The sequence below is a fragment of the Papilio xuthus genome, unplaced genomic scaffold (assembly GCF_000836235.2).
Source record: "Papilio xuthus unplaced genomic scaffold, Pxut_1.1 DF828780.1, whole genome shotgun sequence".
Classification (NCBI taxonomy): domain Eukaryota; kingdom Metazoa; phylum Arthropoda; class Insecta; order Lepidoptera; family Papilionidae; genus Papilio; species Papilio xuthus.
In genome coordinates this window covers 108298-125142 of record NW_013529869.1, presented here as the reverse complement: position 1 = coordinate 125142, position 16845 = coordinate 108298, and the positions used below count along the sequence as shown (strand labels likewise).

Below are 16845 nucleotides of genomic sequence, written 5' to 3'. Positions count from 1 at the left end.
TTACTTAATTCCCCTTACCTACGCCTTCTTGTACCTTGAATTTATTTTCCGATTCTAGAAAGTAATTCTAACAGAAAAAAAATTAAATTGTTATAGTTTAGGCCAATAATATAAATCTTAATTTGCTATGTTTTCAAATGCATTACAAAATGCAGAAACAAGTGCTATGTGAGGTAATGAGTTAGACGCATAGGCTTTAATATACATTTTCGTTTAGTTACATTTGCGCTTTTTAACACCGCATGCGGATTATTCAACACCGTGGTAGGGAGTTTTATTGATTCAACAGTAGTGTTTGTTTGTGTCCGTCTCACTCACAGCTTGCCTCGCTCGCTACGTACTACGTGCTACGTGCCCCCCTATTACATCGTTTGTAATACCAGGGTGGGCGATCATTAAACACTATTCTAACAATTGAACGTTCTAGAATCATATTGTGTTTAACGCTCGCTGCGGTAGCAGCATTCATTTGTTTGTGATTCTTATACTCAGCTTTATATTTCATATTGTGTGTGTGCTCAAAGAAATTTACGAAAATGAAAAAGACTATTATTATAATGTTGTTAATATATGCAACGATTAATATCGAAGCCAGAAAAATGTCTTCTAGAGGTCGAAGTTCATCGAAAAGCACTTCGAGCAGATCGAGGTCGAACGCACATCCCTCACCGACTTCACTAAGTTACCCTCAACCTGCAGTCGCTAAGCCTTCTCTATTCGGCTGGCAAGAAAAACCGTCACATACAGCTCAGAAGCCGACTAATAAACAAAGCCACTCTTATCCGTCAAGTCACACGGGCCTTTCGGGAAATAATGCACCTAAACAACCACCCCCTTACCAAGAAAGTATTCAAAGAAGTAACGCTCCCGCTCCAGTTTTACAAACACCACATAGAGGACCAACGCAATCACAAGGAACGAACCAAAATGGTCACTCGTATCCCACTTCGAATGGATTATCAGGTAACTCAAAACCCGGTGGATTATCTGGTGCTGGTTCGGGAGCAAGCTACCCTCAGCAACAAAGTGTAGGCGGTGCTTCCGGAATTGGATATCCTCAGCATGGGACCGGCTATTCTGGATCTAATGTGGCACCACCTCCTTACAGTCCAGGAAATATTAATCGACCATATAATGCCGGCAATCAAGCAAATAATTATGGCAACGGATATCAACATCCACAAGGGCCCCCACCTCCTTATTCTAATTTCCCACAAAGTTATGGCGGATTAGGTGGTCATGGATATAATCCGGGATATGGTCAACAAATGCCTGGTTACTTTGGTAACTATGTAGGCAATGGAAAAGGTTTCGGTGGCATGAGTAGAACTAGCTCTGCACTCACGGGCGTTGGAATAGCAGGAGCTGGTGTCGGTACTATACTAACTGGTTTAGCGTTATGGAATCTAGCTAGATCAACTGGTCACCGCCATCATACTGTAATTTACGACAACAGAGGTCAACCAGTAGCTGTAGCTCCTGGTAACAGTACGGAGCCTGTAGTAGATCCCATAATGGGTGATTTAGTAAACTGTACACTTACGATTAGTAACGATAACGTCACAGAAGTTCTAGCCATTCCTTGTGCGATAGCTACTTCATTCACACCAAACGCTGATGTAAAAGAGGCTGATATAAACAATAATACCAGTGATAACACAAAATGTACTGTCACTGTGGTAACCAAAACTGGCAGAGAATTCATGACTACTATACCCTGCTCTATATTATTAAATTCAGCCGCAAGTAATAACGTCACTGAACCACCATTACAACTCAATATTACGGAGGTTGATGCTGGAACATTGAAACCCGGAGAAAATACTCTTACAAACCAATCGGAAGCTCTTACACTTAACGAAACTGTTGAATATAATGCTACCTTGAATTGTACTCCGGAATTTGGAGAAATCAGGGATCCTATTAATCCTTGCTTAACTGCGATAAGCAATTTAACTGTAATTCCGCTTTCTACAACTGAGAAATCAAAAGAAATAAGTCATTAATTGCGTTAAGATTTTGTTACACATCTTGTCTTGCTTACCAACTACAAAATTTATTGTACATTTCGGTTTTAATTGTCTTTTGTGCGTAGTGAAAATTAAAAAAAAATTATGATATGTATTTGGTTTTATTTTAAAGGATGTATTAAATAATATATCATAACATTAAATGAATACTTGTTTTGTTTTTTACCTTTCGTACATATACGGAATATCAAATACAGAAATTTATTGAAATTTTACAAATTACATGTATTTATAAATTTGTGAAATTTAAAAATAGAGTTTACTTCTGTAAGTGTTAACTGAGGCTCTTTAAAGGCAACTTTAATGTTAGATGGTGGCTAATACACTGTTTTGTGCATTACTTGTAATTTTGTGTAAATTGTGAGGTAGACAGGAATCAAAAATATATAACAAGGATACATAAATAGATAACGCGAGAAAAATGTTTTAGGTTTTACAACGATTATTTGGCAATGAATTTTGTTATCATTTTGGTCTTTGTCTAATCTATGTGTATGTCTATTGTTTTATTTGTCTATGTCTTTGATGTCTTTTAAAATAATTCAAAATATTTACATGTAGTTTTAGTGATTTTATTAAATTGTACTTGTTGACATAGGTGTTTCATATTAAAGTAATGTAAAAAATATATAATTTAGTAAAACCAAAAGTGCACGTATTATATTTTGTTTATGTAATAATGACAGTTTCTTAATCCTAATTTACACTGTACTAATAAAATTGATTATTTTTGTAAACCAGTTTTTAATATTAAGGTCAATTGTATCAAAGATACCCAGTTCACTGTAGCACACCGTATAGTTTACAAACATATTTCGTAAATACGAAATAGCAATGTCTGATCCTACTATTCAAACTTTCTGCTGTCATCATACTGGTAGTAAAGAAGACTTGGCAATTAGAATTATGGACGAATTTAACACCGAATCTTATAATATTGTGTGCTTAGTTTCTTCAACTATAGGTATAATAGGTTCGATTTATCAGGTAATTTCAGTAGTTACTCTATATGCTTTAAATATAAGGCATAAATAATGAATTTATAAATATTTGTTTCAGATTTTTCCATGTAAAATATCAAGTCATTCAGATGGGTTTGGAAATAAGACAAATTCCCGAGCAAGAAATATCATAATTTGGCTAGCTGTTGCAGATTTAATGGCATCTTTAGGTAATGTTTTTCATTAATTTCTGCAATAGTTTAAACATTTTAGAATCAAATCACACAAATCCTTGGGTTATTAGAAAACAATATATTTTCATGTGGTTCTTAATAGGAAATTCTTCAATTCTATATTTAACGTAAATTAGTACATACTGTATGTGGTACAATACATACTTGGTTTTTACTCTATAGAGTTAGGTAATCATGAAAAAAATCTGGCTTTATCTATTTAAATGATTTGTGTACGCCTTTGTGACAAAACCATTTTTATTGGATTTTTTAAGTGCACATTATGTTAAGGTATAAATAGATGATACAATTTATTTTTGATTTCAGGAGTTCTTGTGCGCTCATCACTTTGGTTAAGATATAAAAGTATTATACCTTTACCAGATGATGAAATAAGTGTGTTATTCTGCAGCATAACTTCTGTAAGTTTTAATTATCTATCTAATATCTACAATATGTAAATATTTCAATGGTCATTTTGTTTCATAGGCATGGACTCAATACTTTTATACAGCTACTTGGTTTTGGACTCTATTTTATGCTATAGACACTTTGAGAACAATCAAAGGTCGTGATTCTCACCCAACACTTTATCATTCCATTGCTTGGGGTGTTCCTGCCGCGACTACTGGTATTGGTTTATCTATACTGTACATTCCTAATGCAACGTAAGTATTATTATCATCTTAAAAAATATTTATGTGCGACAGCCTTATACATGCATGTCAAAATACTGAGTTATTCCACAAATTATATTCTAGCATTATTGCATTACTGCATGTTTGACAAAAAAAGTGATAACCATATATTTTTAACAGAGATTTTAGTCTCAGAAACCAATGGTTAGAGATGCAAAAATGCTGGCTACTTTGTTTTTCGTTTGTATACCTATATTAAAAGTACTTTTGAAATTATATTAATGTTTTAAATTTTTTAATATCAAAATGATTAAATACAAATTATTTGACCATTACAGATGTCATAATTTAAAAACAGTAACAAGTGCTTTCTTAAGAATTCTACCAAATTACTGTGCAACTTATGTTCCAATAGCAATGGTCATGATTGTTAACCCTGTGCTATACATATTGGCTGGCAAAGAAGTGGAGATGACTGTAGCCTTACCACTTGCCCAGGTATTTATTATATAGTCATAAAATAATCAAACATGCTCATATAAAACACACTATTAATTGTCAATTACTACCTAAAAATTCTCTGAAATAGAATTTCAATAATATCATCAATATTATCATAATAGTGCAATGCATATAAATTTTTATTTCAGTTTACTAGCAAAGAGCGAAGGGTTGTTGACACACTAAAATTGAAGTTTTTCCTTATCAATGTGGTATTTTATGTGTGCTGGTTACCAAATCTTGTGAATGGCGTAATGATATGGACAATGTGGTTCAATATGCCTGTGAAAATTATTATCTCTGTGTGGTATATAATGGTAAGTAAATTTATTGATGAACTCTTGTATTTAAATGTTAAGGTATTTATAAAAATATTATTATTCTACAGGCTTTGATGAATCCAATGCAAGCATTGCTTAATGCTTTAGTTTACAGAAGGTGGAATACAAATGGTAAAAAGTATAGACCTACATTTTCATCTATACATAAAGAATTAAATTTGCCTGATGAACTGTCACCACTTTTGGGTTCAGAACCTCCTCGTATGCAATTGTCGCCTTTGCCTCCCGGTATTAATAATTATGCTACAATGTAACTACAAGTTATTACGACATTGAAGTCTCACAAATTAGGATATATTAAGGGTACTGTTTCTTAAGACTGCTTTTTTGATATATTTACAATTTTAATAATTGTGGTGCAATATGTACCACTTAACGATTTTTAGCAAATAATAATATTATGCGAATGTAGATGTGTGGTTAGTCAAATATTTATGATATGCTAATGTGTTTCTGATTGTGTGAATAATGTATTTTATATTTGCATTCTACCATTTTAAATATAATATTATGATACATAATTTAATATACAATATTTGTGTGCTTACTTATCATAAGTATATTAAGATTAATTTTACTAAACATTCAACACCTCAGCATTCAATATAAAATATAAATCTCAATTTTATTACCAGTTAAGTTATGGCTATAAGTTCCTTCACAGTGATGCATGTTACCAGTGCTTAAACCAAATAATTTTATTTATACACCATTTTTTGTATTCTATACATGTTTAGATTGGTATAGTGCAATAAACTTATTTAGACTGATCAGTAAAAGTTAAACTAAGAATTTATTTTGTCATGTCTCCAGTTTCATTTTCCAAATCTTCATATTTTCTGAGAGAATAAAAGACAATAACAGTGCCATTGTAGATACAATGGCACTGTTATTGTCTTTTACCAATTAAGTTTGTAGCAGTATATCATGTTGTTTTTGTTAAACATATATTGTATGGTTTTATCACTTTTTATGTAATATTGTTTTAAAAAATAACATAAGTAAAATATTTGACATAGTAAAAATAATGTAATAAATAAAATTTGTTTTATTTTATACCAGTATTGCTCATTGTATAATGTCTATATTTTTTGATTGGGTTATTTTTTAATTGGTACATAATATAATTTATCAATTAAAATTTAAATTATTAAAAGTAACTTTATGGGTAAACACTAAATTTTGATGTGATCAAACAAGGAAACTTCTGACTTCTGTATATTTAAATCACTTACAGCAACTTTTATGGTAATTCTACATTATATATTCTAGCTACAATTCTAGAAAACATGTTGGTCACTTGTAAAATTATATGGAACTTATTAATGATAGTGTCACATTGTTTTATCAATAAATTCACTTTTATTATAAACCAGTACATTCGAGAAAATCACTAAATAATTGAGTATTTAATACATAATTTTATATACAATTTACAAAGACATATTTAATTGAGTCTATATCACATTATACATCATGGTCATTTTCAGGTGGTGCCATTGTTAAATCAGTTATATCCTTAACTATCATATGTGCAACTTGCCAAGCCATTTCTTCTTCCACTCCTGAATTTGTTGGTACAAAACGACTTACCATTTTTTTTAAAACGGATTTCTGTTTTTTATCAGGATCTGGTTCAAATTTAGATTCAAATCTACCGAGACTATTAATTCTTCCAAGAATTAATCCATCATGCTTCTTCCTTTGCCACAATGAATCAGCATTATACAATTGATTTGAATCTATGGTCATATCAGGTACAGAGTGATTACGTTTTTTTCTGTGGAAAGGGTCACCCATTGCAAGAAGAGTATTTTGAGTACTTATGCTAAATTCACTGCTACAGTCTGAATGACATTTAAATTTGGAATTCCATAAATTATCAATTGAATTGATCATTTCTGAAAGGTAATTATAATATAACTCTGACCCAAGAAACAGCTTTGCGTAATTTGTTAATGTTTTAAATATGATTTTGTAAGGTAAATCAAAGCATGTAGGTAGCGGGCCACCTTCTCTGCATATATCGCTTTCAACTTGTAATCTTGTTTCTGTTGCGAAGCCAATGGGATTTGTTGCTTGAAGCGAAAAATATTTGTCATAAAGCACTATTGCATCTCCTTGTGCCTGCTCAGAATTGGAAGAATTATTATTAATTAAGTTTTCTCTGAAATGCATAACTGCCATTATGAACTCTAAAAATATGGAGCATGATTCTTGTTCTAGATATTCAGTAAAGTAAAATAATATTGTCTCATTATACAATATATCTTGAAGGTTAATCGAACCAGTAGTCAATATATCTATTTGCGCCTTAATATAATAAGGACTGATTAAAAAGTCATCAATATATGTATTTTGTATTATTAAGAACAAAGTGTCCTGTACTGGCTTAAAACAGTCTTTCTTAATCATTCCTCCAGGTTGACAAATGTTAGATATTACACATTTCCTAACATTATCAGGAAGATCTAATTTATGTGGGGCTTCAAGTGCTATATATTTTTTAAATAATTTAACAGCTTCTTCCGTCACATTAATAAATTTTCCACATGTTATACATGTTTCCAAAGTATCTTCAGATTCATAACAATAACTAGGTGAATTCTTACTTATTTCAGATTTATATTGGCTTAAACTACTAGTACTTCTCGATAAACTAACTGGTTGTGACATTATTTCCTTATAATTCTTTGTGAATTTGTTGCACTCACATTGACAATTATTCATTTTCTCAATACTATTTTCATTTTGTGTTTCACTGAGTCCTTTATGGATATTGTTTTCAAATGTATCTAACTCTAACCAACATTTAATCAATTCTAGTTTTCCAATTGCTTCCATAAATGAAATAAAATGTTTAATAGATTTTTTTTCAATCAGTATGTCATGTATATTCAAAGATAATTTCGATTTTTTCTCGAATACATTTTCTAAATCTGTAATTGGACGATATCACAATTTAGTAATAGTGAAAGAAAATATGTAACAAATAGTTCTGTAAATGTTACCTTCTACATTAACTCCTATTTCTAAATTTATAGGAGTTTTGAGTTGCACATTATTTGAATCATTTAGCTCTGGAGGTCGCACAGGACATCCAGTTTTACCTTTGGCTGAAAATACATATAATGATTGTAATTAGTGTTCACGTCAAACTTTAATTAAAATAACAATGTTATTTACATTACCTGCGCTTTTCCAGAACTTAATCATTTTCAATCTTACAAGTCCCTACGATTATTCGAGAGCTATAAGTAACAAATGAAATGAGACATGTTAGTTTTCGCAACAGCTTCGATAAACGTAAACAATAACAAAATGGATACGGTTTTATTTTGTAAATATGAAATCCAGAATAACCAGCTACTTCTATTATTCAATTTTAGACAGTGACAGGTGACAGATAAATTCCGTTTTTAGTTTCTAATTATTTTGGTTCTTTTACAAAACAATCTTAAAACTTATCACCTAAGTTAATAAAATATATTTCACTATGGTTGGTTGTAAACATTTAAATGTTATTATTTAATTTTAAGCGGGTGACGAAAAGGCACTAGAAGAAGAAAACCATTTAATCTAATAAGGTCCAAAAAAAATGGCGCCTGAATCCCTTATCGACCTTGTTTATTAATTCCTTGATTAATTTTACGATATTTATTCTCGCCTTCTATCGTAATTGCAACAACATTTCATTCAACACAACTAACGCCTGTAACCCGACCAGAGATGTAACATTTCATTCGCATGGAAACAGGGTCACTCGCCACGTTCATGTTATGCCCACTTATCGTCGTTAAGCTCAAGTCCTCATAAGAGAAGAAGAGTTTGATTCAGCCACTCTGTAAAGTGAAGGAATGAGCGGGAACTTCATATTTAATTTAAAAAAATGGCTATCAGCATGAACATGGTATTGGTGCATCTCTATTCAAACTATCATATGATTTTCTAGAGTGATAAAGGAAAAAATGTGCTTATTATCTATAAACATATTTCGCATGACGTTTTGTCATATTTCTGAGAGAGATGCAAAACAATGTGACACGTGTTTATAATAAGAAGAGCATAGTAGAGTATTTCGTATTTCTTTCGTAGTTTTGCTATTTAGGAAATATGTATCATGTTTCGAGGTACCTATTCTATCATTTAATGTTATACAACTGTTGTTCGTTACAGTTTTATGCTACTTATAACTTTGTTGACATGCAAATTAATACAAACGAATGTTTACAGAGCAAAAACAGTTGTAACAGAAATTCGAAAGTACATATTTGTTTTAAGTCATCATGGTTTGGCTATTCTTTCAATTATTTTTGTATATATTACAACTATAGAATAAAGTGGCATAACAAAGGAGCTATGCCATATCGTAGAGTACAATGCGCATATAGTTTAGGATAAAGTAAATTTCTTTTGGAGTCTTAGCTTGTTGAGGCCATGCACCAATCTCAAACTAATGGTATCTCAATTCTATATAAAATGTAGTGTTTTAGGAAACTTTGTTTATTTAATTTAAAAATTGAGTACTATCAGAAAAGTAAAGAGGTCTATTTGTGTAAAGTAAAAAACTGTTGAAGATCCTTACGCAACTCGGGAACGCAATGTACTAACGGAGGCTATCGACCTTCCCACAGTTACTTGAAATAACTGTTAAGTTGTTGGAAATAACTTGGTATCTTGAATCGCGCAGGGTGTCCGCCCGTCCGCCGCGGCCAGTCAGCTTCGTTCGTCAGACTCGATTACAACGAACATCAACCCGTTATACAATCCCGCTAATCCGTGTCCACTAACATTTTTACACAAAAATGAGTGCTAAATATACTTTTTTCATTTACTACCTTTTAACGGCTTGTCATGTTAAAACTATTTCATACGATCAGCGGCAAACGGGTGAATTTAATGTTCAAGTTGATGTTAAGGATGTGCAAATTATTGCTCTTATGAAAGGTGGCAAAGAGGAGTATGTGGTGAGTTCATGCAATAATTTACCTGCAGTTTTATAATTTATTTAAAAGTTATATTTTAATATCCTCAAATCTCAAGATGTAATTTTTAGAATGCAAATCTTCGTGTCTCGTTATTATAAATTATAAAACAAATGTTGATAATAAAATATAAACACTATTCAAGAGTTTATGATCACTTTTGTATAAAACTGTGTCTTTAATACTTAAGGACATGTTTTACCCGGCGCACTCAGGGTTGGTCTCATGGTATCCGGGGACTGTTCATAGCATTGTTCCGAGTGTGCCGTAAATGATCCGACAATAGCTTTGAAGTTGCATATTCATTATTCACGTAAGATGTAATCGTTTTGACTAGTTGGTAGCACTCGTATGCGGGGTGCCGTAGATTTTGTTGACATCATGCCATACGATCAGCATGCTAGAGCCGAGGTTCATGAAGTGATGAGACAAAAAAATAGCTCTCATTCGCCATTGATATTCCTAGACGTGCTATTTATTTTCATTTATTTACCGGTAGAGATGTAAAGTAAAAAAAATGTGTACCGGTTGAACCTCAGCCGCCAAATTCACGCATACAAGTTTTCATTTCTTTGGTTCTTAGTACGCGAGCGAAAAAAGTTGTTTTAGAACTTGAAATTTTAAATTCTGCATCAAGTCTCAAGATAATGTTCATACCGTTTAAATTATACAGCTTTGAAAACGATATTATACAAACTAATAAAATCAGTAGATTAGTTCTAACGGTATACATTGAATAAAAACTCCGTAGCTCGAGATTCCTATCTTCGAGATTTCTATGTCGTAAAGAACTATCCATATAAAGCAATACCATTTTATTATTACAGGACTACGACTACGCCTATGATTATTCAGAGATGACAATAAAACCACAAAATCGAACGACGCCGAAACCGACGACAACCAACGGTACAAGTGCGACAACAGATTCAATACGAGATAAAACTACAATAGCCACAACGGTGCTCGTAGAGCGCACGATTTCGCCTTCCAACATCTCGGAGACATTCAAAACAACACTTGCGGATGTAACAACTATAAAAAGTACAGTTGAGATTAGCAATGTAACTGAAAGTGCGACAACGAATAAAAAGAACGTGACTACAACATCCGAACCTACAATTACTGGATGTAAAAAAGGATTCGTTTTAAATCAAAAAGGGGAATGTGAACTTAAATTACAAGGAACAGGAAATGCGTAAGTTATGATAATGGACTTAAATATTTTGAAATATTTCTATTACATATTACACACGGTTGAGTAAAGGCTGCATCTTCATAACAATCTTTATGACTGTGATTCAGATCCTTTTAAGGATACTTTTTTGTAGCTCACCATTTTTGTTTTAAACATACAAGCCAATACTGACTATTCTGAATCATGGAATGTTGTTCATTTCACTGCAAACCAATGTAATATGTAATTTTGTTACAGTAAAATTTTATTTGCAGGTTGCTTAAGCTTGTAAAACTTTCACAAAAGCTAAAGTTAAGAAGAGAAAATAAAAGTAAGACAGAAGATGATTAGCAGAAGATGCCATAGGGAACAAAATCCATACTGTAAAAGTTTTAAGATCAGAAGATTGAAATAAATATTAAAAATGTCCAAGACTGCTAATTAATTTGTAATTTTTATTCATTTTTCCTTTTGTGCATAAGTGAGGTAATAAGTACAAAATATCAGCGTGTGGCTCTTTAATATCATATTTGTGTGCAATTACAATTTTGTGCATCAATAAATGTTTGGAATTAGTATTTGGTGTGGGACGGTCACTAGTAAACATTCACATTGAAGTTATTTTGTACTATTCGGTGTGATATTACAATACTTTGTAGCTAAAATATTTTGCAAACATTTTTAATTAGCTAATAATGATTGAACACATACAAAACAGTATAGGTATTGCTGGTGACTATCATGTTAGGGAAAAATATAGTTCTGATTAAAGATGTTGCAATGTCATTTGGTATAAATTTATGTTTATTAATAAAATACTCTAATTCAGTCTGATGAATTGACTTTATAAACTGAACTTATAAACTAATAAATTTTGTAGTATTTTTTAAGAATCTGTAGACTATGATGTTCTAAGATACTTTTAACAACCTTAAAATATTTCATGATTATTATTTTTCAATAATTTTTATATTGAGTAGTAGAAATGTGAGTAATAATTAATATGAAAAACCAAAATTGTTAAGTACTTTTAACATAGGCACCAGCAATGGGAGTGCAGATGAGGGCTGATTGAGCTAAAGAACAACACAATATGTCATAACACTTTGACAAACAATTATAATTTACATAGACAAAACAACAAGGGAATAAAAGCAGCCATGGTTATGAACACTGGTATTAAAACAGATGTTTCCATTGCATATGGGTCAGGTTGTTTAGGGCCACTGGCTCTCCGAGACTTTGTACTTGTCTCTTCAATTTCTTCTTTTATCTCTTCAGCATCATTTTCTGGCCACTCTAACGGAGGAAGTTTTGGGACTTCATCTAACCTTCCTCTCATAACATAAAGTGCATTGATTTTCGGGTTATCCCGGTAACCCTTAATAAATTCTACTTTTATTTTACCTCCTCTTATATCTGATTCTTCTTCATTATAATATAGTTTTCCATTTCGAATAGTATATGGTATGTATTCATCATGTGCCACACCACGTCCCACTTTGTCAAATATGTCTAAGTCAGCCACGATTGTATGGTCTCCATTTAACACCACATCAAATACTTTCATATCGGGCGCGTTAAAGTACACCTCACTAAACTTTAAGACTAAAACGTAATCCCCATCAGCCTTTGCAGGTATATCATACCCGAATGTACTATGATGATACCTTTCAGTTTGGTATAGGATTTCATCTTTTGGATTAACTCGACGGATCATAACGAGCTGTTTTCCATAATCAGAAGCAGTGCCGACTCTTCCTTGTAATGGATCTTTTTCGTAATATATACCGTGAATATCAGTATGGGCTGGTCCACCGGCATTTATAGCGTAGATTATTTCACCTAAACCAGTAGCTCTGTTTAATAAAAATAGGTAAATAATACCTAATATTAACATTCGCGTCATCGTTTTATGTTCAATACTTATTAACTTTTATAAATAACACTTTATCAACTATTTGTTCACTCATATATCGTACTTCACCCGCTTTAGTAACCGGCATGCCATTGATGCTATTTTCGTTTTTATCTACAAATAGAAAGTGCAAGACATGGAATGGAACTTCGATTCGAACACAAACGTGTAAAAAAAGCTAAACGATTTGTAATTTCGTGTCACAGTCAGCATAGATTATAAAACCTTGCGAATTATAACTGAACACTGACATGAAGTAAATGGATAGGCTATGACACGTGGAATGTTGTTCTTATTTGATTTCCAGCGTTTTGGTAACTCAATAAGAGAAGAGACCAAGATAAAGACATTGTAATCTTGATGAGATAACACTTTTCGGCAACAAAATTCTTCATTACATTTTCATTTAAAAAGTATGGCGATTTTATTGCTCTAAATTAAGTTAAGAAATGTTTAATATTAAACTTTAAAGAAACAAAATAAATAAAAAAAATTTATCGGCTATAACCAGTTACGGACAATTATTTAATTTACGGTATTTAATTAAAGTTTATAAAGAGTTTGTGCTTTATTTGACTCGTGCTTATCCTTAACTTTACGGTTGTTTTTATTGCTCTGTGGCGCATTTTATGATTTTGTCTGAAGATTACAAATATATTTTTCTATGGTCAGTTTATGTGAGATGCAAAGTATATAAAATAAGAGACGGGACTCTTGACTAATTAGATACACAAACGGAGAATAAAAATTGACATTTTCAATGCTAGCAATATTATGAACAAGTCTACGTTGCTACCAACCTAAAAAAAATCAATCTGTCAATTTCCGTTTTGACGTTTGAAAGTATTATTCGAGGGAAAACAATTTTGGAAAAATAAAACAATTTCGTTAATTGCAACTTTATTTAATCTTCTGACTAAAGCGAACATATTTTAAGAAGGCAACATAATGCTCATTGCTTTCGTAATAATACCATTATTGTTTAGTTCACCAACAAAATACCCCAACTTTGATAAATGCTTATTTGTTCCAGTTTGTTTATTTGATAGATCATATTTTCTGATAGAACTGGAGTAGTAGTGCCACTCTTGTCTTGAGAAATAGAATAACACTGGAAAGAGATTAGCTCCTCTCTGTTGGTAAAATATTTAGAAAATTGCTAACAAGACAATATGCATTGAAGCAAAACAAATCGTCATCATCAAGCTCACTATACGGACACACTATACTCCACTGAGGAGCTCGGAGCCTACCCTCAAGAATGCGACTAGGTCTTATTCAACAATGCAGAGCCAGTGAAGGTTGGTTGACTTCGCACATATCTTTGAATTTCTATGCAGTTGTATGCAATTTGTAATTACAGTAAGAATGTCTGATGGATGTTATCATGAAATTCGAAGAACTCATTACTATATAGCGGAGATCGTACCTGGATATGTAAAATATGATCCGGTCAAGCGCCAACTGCACTGCCGACGCTTCAAATAGTCCCCTAATCCAAACTTTTCCTATCAAAACATTGCAAATGTACAAGTCATGTTAAATATTATGTACTGTAAAAATAGAGTACAATATTTAAGTTTTACTTCTCAAATAAATTCATAAAATTATAGTGAACCTAAAGATTCCGCATTTTAACTCTTTTGTTATTACTATTCTCCATAGATGTGTAACCTATAGATTCCTTAACGAGGAAAAATAATGAGCTTAGGAGGCATCATTTTGGGGAAAAGTACCTGTGTTGAAATTTAAATTACTTGTAAGAAAATTGTATACAATCTCTGTTTATTTTTTATTACTTAGTTCAAAAAAAGTTTAAGATATATAATAAGTTGTGATATTTGTAAAATCCAAATTTAATAAATTAATTTTGTTTCATATTTTTCACTAATTGGTATTTTTTTTATCTTTTGTACTTGATACTTAATTCCCTATATTTTAGTATATTTTTATTTTCTATACACTGCATTTCCCAATTTCGAGAAAATCTTATTATGTTAGTGTATATTTTATATTAAAGTCTAATACATATTTCTAAAAATTGTCATAATATTAACATCAAACTAATATAAAACACTAAATTATAATATAAATAATGTATAGGTTACACATCTATATATCAATATTGACATTAATATAGTTATTATGCTAGTGCATTTCCTGCAACATGGTGACTCTTTTTTAGATTTGCGGTTAAACTACTCCATATAATAAGTTATTTTTCAAAATTTAGTTTAGAATTACAATATTTTAAACAGTCAAACTTTGTAGCACAGATGTTGCAGCGACATGCAGTCAGCAATTCTGAAGCAGATTCCTTCATTTAATAATTCTGTATAACTTGAAGAGGTGCAATCATTCATCTGCAACAGTATGAAATGGTAATTAATTGATTCAAGTCTACAACATAATCAATTTAATTATTGCTTTTCACCTAATTACATACCTTATTAAAAAAAAACTGGTTTTCTTTGATTATATATATTTCTCCCCATTTACTTACAAAACCTCTTTGAAATTTAATTCTCTACAATGATGGAACTCACAAACCATGTAAAAATGATGATTAGTTTTTACAGGTACAGATTTTTTGTAACTTTTATTGCCTGCCCATTTTTGTGAAATGTCTATGATAGAATCATAAATCAAATTAGTTTGAAAAACTTGTCATGACATGACCAATTTACAGTTTAATCTACAATATTTGAAACAATAATAGAGAGATATTCTACACACAACCTAAATAATGTTTAAGTTAATTTTATTATTGAATCTTTTTCATGTTTCGAGCAAACCATATTATACTAAATATCAAGCCAATTTAAAAGGTTAAAATTGTTCAAATAATTGCTGGAAATATGTGCTTTGGGAATTATTATTAATACTTAATATTTACCACTTACCATGTAGAATTTGGCATATGTCTTGTACTTACTTTTATGTTATTTTCATCAATTTTTGTTGTTAATTTACTTTTCAGCAATAAGCAAAAGGTCATAAGTTATAGTTCAACATTTAGTTCTTTTAAATATGAATAGAATGTAAAATTTTATCTTTGTTCAAATTCTATTTCTGTGAATCCATAGATTATGTTTTCTACTGCTTTTTACTTGTTTCACACCTAAAAACAGAAAGTATTAAAAATTGATAAGTTGTTCATACAATGTTCTTCCTTTGTAGTTAATTATAACTGTAAAGCTTATTCTTATAATTTAATAAGTTACAAAAACTTCAGAGGTTGGAAGTAACTGCTGGTAACTTAGTTTAAATAGAAAAATAAACTATTACAGATATCTTTATTTTTATTAAATCACATATTGTTGATGTTATTCATAATTTTATTATAAACAAACCTAAAGATGTGTACTTTTTAATAATAAATTTCGGTCAATTTGTCATTGGAAAGTGAGTCACACTCCCATTTAAAAGTCCAACCCAAACACAACAATAAACAAAGTCTTTTAACATTTGAATAATAATTTTATTTGGAACAACTTTACAACAGCGAATCAAACCAAGTTTTCATAAAATCAATTTTAAACTTTAGGAAATGATCATCATGAGTATTATTGCTATGAAGATTGCTGAAGATGAATATATTGCTATGAAGATTTTTTTTTCGGGGTCTTAATTTATTTCATTAAGATATTAAAATTGTTTCATATGTTTTCAGTTTTGTAACAGGTATGCTGACACTCACAATTTTTATAAAATCACATGTTATAACAGAAAATATTTTCGCTTTGTCGATGTTTTTTTATGGTATTAAAAATGTTCCAAACCTAACCTTTCCAGTTTGCTTTTGGTGTTTTATTACATGTTATAAACCTAGCTTTACTTATCCTGCGCTTTTCTATTGTTCCAAACTTAACTTACCCTATTATTCTTGGTTTTTTTTCAACTTAAGTTACGACTCCAAAAAAAAACTTCCAAAACAGTGTAAGAATATTCCATATCGTTTAAGACATATGTAATGGAAATTTGGCTTGATTCGGTTTTATAAAGCATTACCTTTTATGTTATTTAGAACTTCTATACAATTTCAAAGCGAACTTTCATTTCATTGACTTTTACTAAGTAA

General features: G+C 31.0%; 5 protein-coding genes and 1 long non-coding RNA gene across 7 annotated transcripts; 3 read left to right on the top strand and 3 right to left on the bottom strand.

Moving 5' to 3' along the window:
- The first annotated feature begins 305 nt into the window (after positions 1-305).
- On the top strand, positions 306-2114 carry LOC106128436 (uncharacterized). Its single transcript, XM_013326830.1, has one exon. It carries the CDS (start codon positions 537-539, stop codon positions 2004-2006), a length of 1470 nt encoding a protein of 489 aa, XP_013182284.1. The 5' UTR covers positions 306-536; the 3' UTR covers positions 2007-2114.
- Positions 2115-2627: 513 nt separating this feature from the next.
- On the top strand, positions 2628-5552 carry LOC106128438 (G-protein coupled receptor 143). Its single transcript, XM_013326831.1, has 7 exons — positions 2628-3017; positions 3090-3201; positions 3532-3626; positions 3694-3872; positions 4181-4340; positions 4493-4660; positions 4732-5552. Exons 1-7 carry the CDS (start codon positions 2865-2867, stop codon positions 4936-4938), a joined length of 1074 nt encoding a protein of 357 aa, XP_013182285.1. The 5' UTR covers positions 2628-2864; the 3' UTR covers positions 4939-5552.
- A 221-nt stretch (positions 5553-5773) lies between these two features.
- Positions 5774-8090, bottom strand: pkaap (A-kinase anchoring protein pkaap). Its single transcript, XM_013326829.1, has 3 exons — positions 7876-8090; positions 7696-7800; positions 5774-7623 (listed from the first exon to the last, which is right to left on the bottom strand). The coding sequence occupies exons 1-3, from the start codon at positions 7898-7900 to the stop codon at positions 6152-6154; spliced, it is 1602 nt and encodes a 533-aa protein (XP_013182283.1). The 5' UTR covers positions 7901-8090; the 3' UTR covers positions 5774-6151.
- A 1325-nt stretch (positions 8091-9415) lies between these two features.
- Positions 9416-11432, top strand: LOC106128526 (uncharacterized). Of its 2 annotated transcripts, none has more exon segments than NM_001312359.1 (3): positions 9416-9651; positions 10497-10867; positions 11122-11432. In NM_001312359.1, coding segments are annotated over 3 exon segments (609 nt in total). In that variant the 5' UTR covers positions 9416-9489; the 3' UTR covers positions 11198-11432.
- LOC106128524 (malectin-A) lies at positions 11350-12977 on the bottom strand. Its single transcript, XM_013326950.1, has one exon. The coding sequence runs from the start codon at positions 12753-12755 to the stop codon at positions 11964-11966; it is 792 nt and encodes a 263-aa protein (XP_013182404.1). The 5' UTR covers positions 12756-12977; the 3' UTR covers positions 11350-11963.
- Positions 12978-13791: 814 nt separating this feature from the next.
- On the bottom strand, positions 13792-15223 carry LOC106128279 (uncharacterized). Its single transcript, XR_001228433.1, has 2 exons — positions 15009-15223; positions 13792-14272 (listed from the first exon to the last, which is right to left on the bottom strand). It is a non-coding gene; the product is annotated as an uncharacterized LOC106128279 (long non-coding RNA).
- Positions 15224-16845: the final 1622 nt, after the last annotated feature.

Bases quoted from the DNA above. Each gene is read 5' to 3' on its own strand.
- LOC106128438 (XM_013326831.1), top strand. From the start codon at position 2,865: ATGTCTGATCCTACTATTCAAACTTTCTGCTGTCATCATACTGGTAGT. The intron at 3,627-3,693 runs GTAAGTTTTAAT...TTTGTTTCATAG, and splicing joins TATTCTGCAGCATAACTTCT to GCATGGACTCAATACTTTTA. The intron at 4,661-4,731 runs GTAAGTAAATTT...ATTATTCTACAG, and splicing joins TCTCTGTGTGGTATATAATG to GCTTTGATGAATCCAATGCA.
- LOC106128526 (XM_013326952.1), top strand. From the start codon at position 10,317: ATGTTCATACCGTTTAAATTATACAGCTTTGAAAACGATATTATACAA. The intron at 10,395-10,496 runs GTATACATTGAA...TTATTATTACAG, and splicing joins TCAGTAGATTAGTTCTAACG to GACTACGACTACGCCTATGA. The intron at 10,868-11,121 runs GTAAGTTATGAT...TTTTATTTGCAG, and splicing joins TTACAAGGAACAGGAAATGC to GTTGCTTAAGCTTGTAAAAC.
- LOC106128436 (XM_013326830.1), top strand. From the start codon at position 537: ATGAAAAAGACTATTATTATAATGTTGTTAATATATGCAACGATTAAT.
- LOC106128524 (XM_013326950.1), bottom strand. From the start codon at position 12,755: ATGACGCGAATGTTAATATTAGGTATTATTTACCTATTTTTATTAAAC.
- pkaap (XM_013326829.1), bottom strand. From the start codon at position 7,900: ATGATTAAGTTCTGGAAAAGCGCAG. The intron at 7,801-7,875 runs GTAATGTAAATA...ATGTATTTTCAG, and splicing joins TAAGTTCTGGAAAAGCGCAG to CCAAAGGTAAAACTGGATGT. The intron at 7,624-7,695 runs GTAACATTTACA...GTCCAATTACAG, and splicing joins AATAGGAGTTAATGTAGAAG to ATTTAGAAAATGTATTCGAG.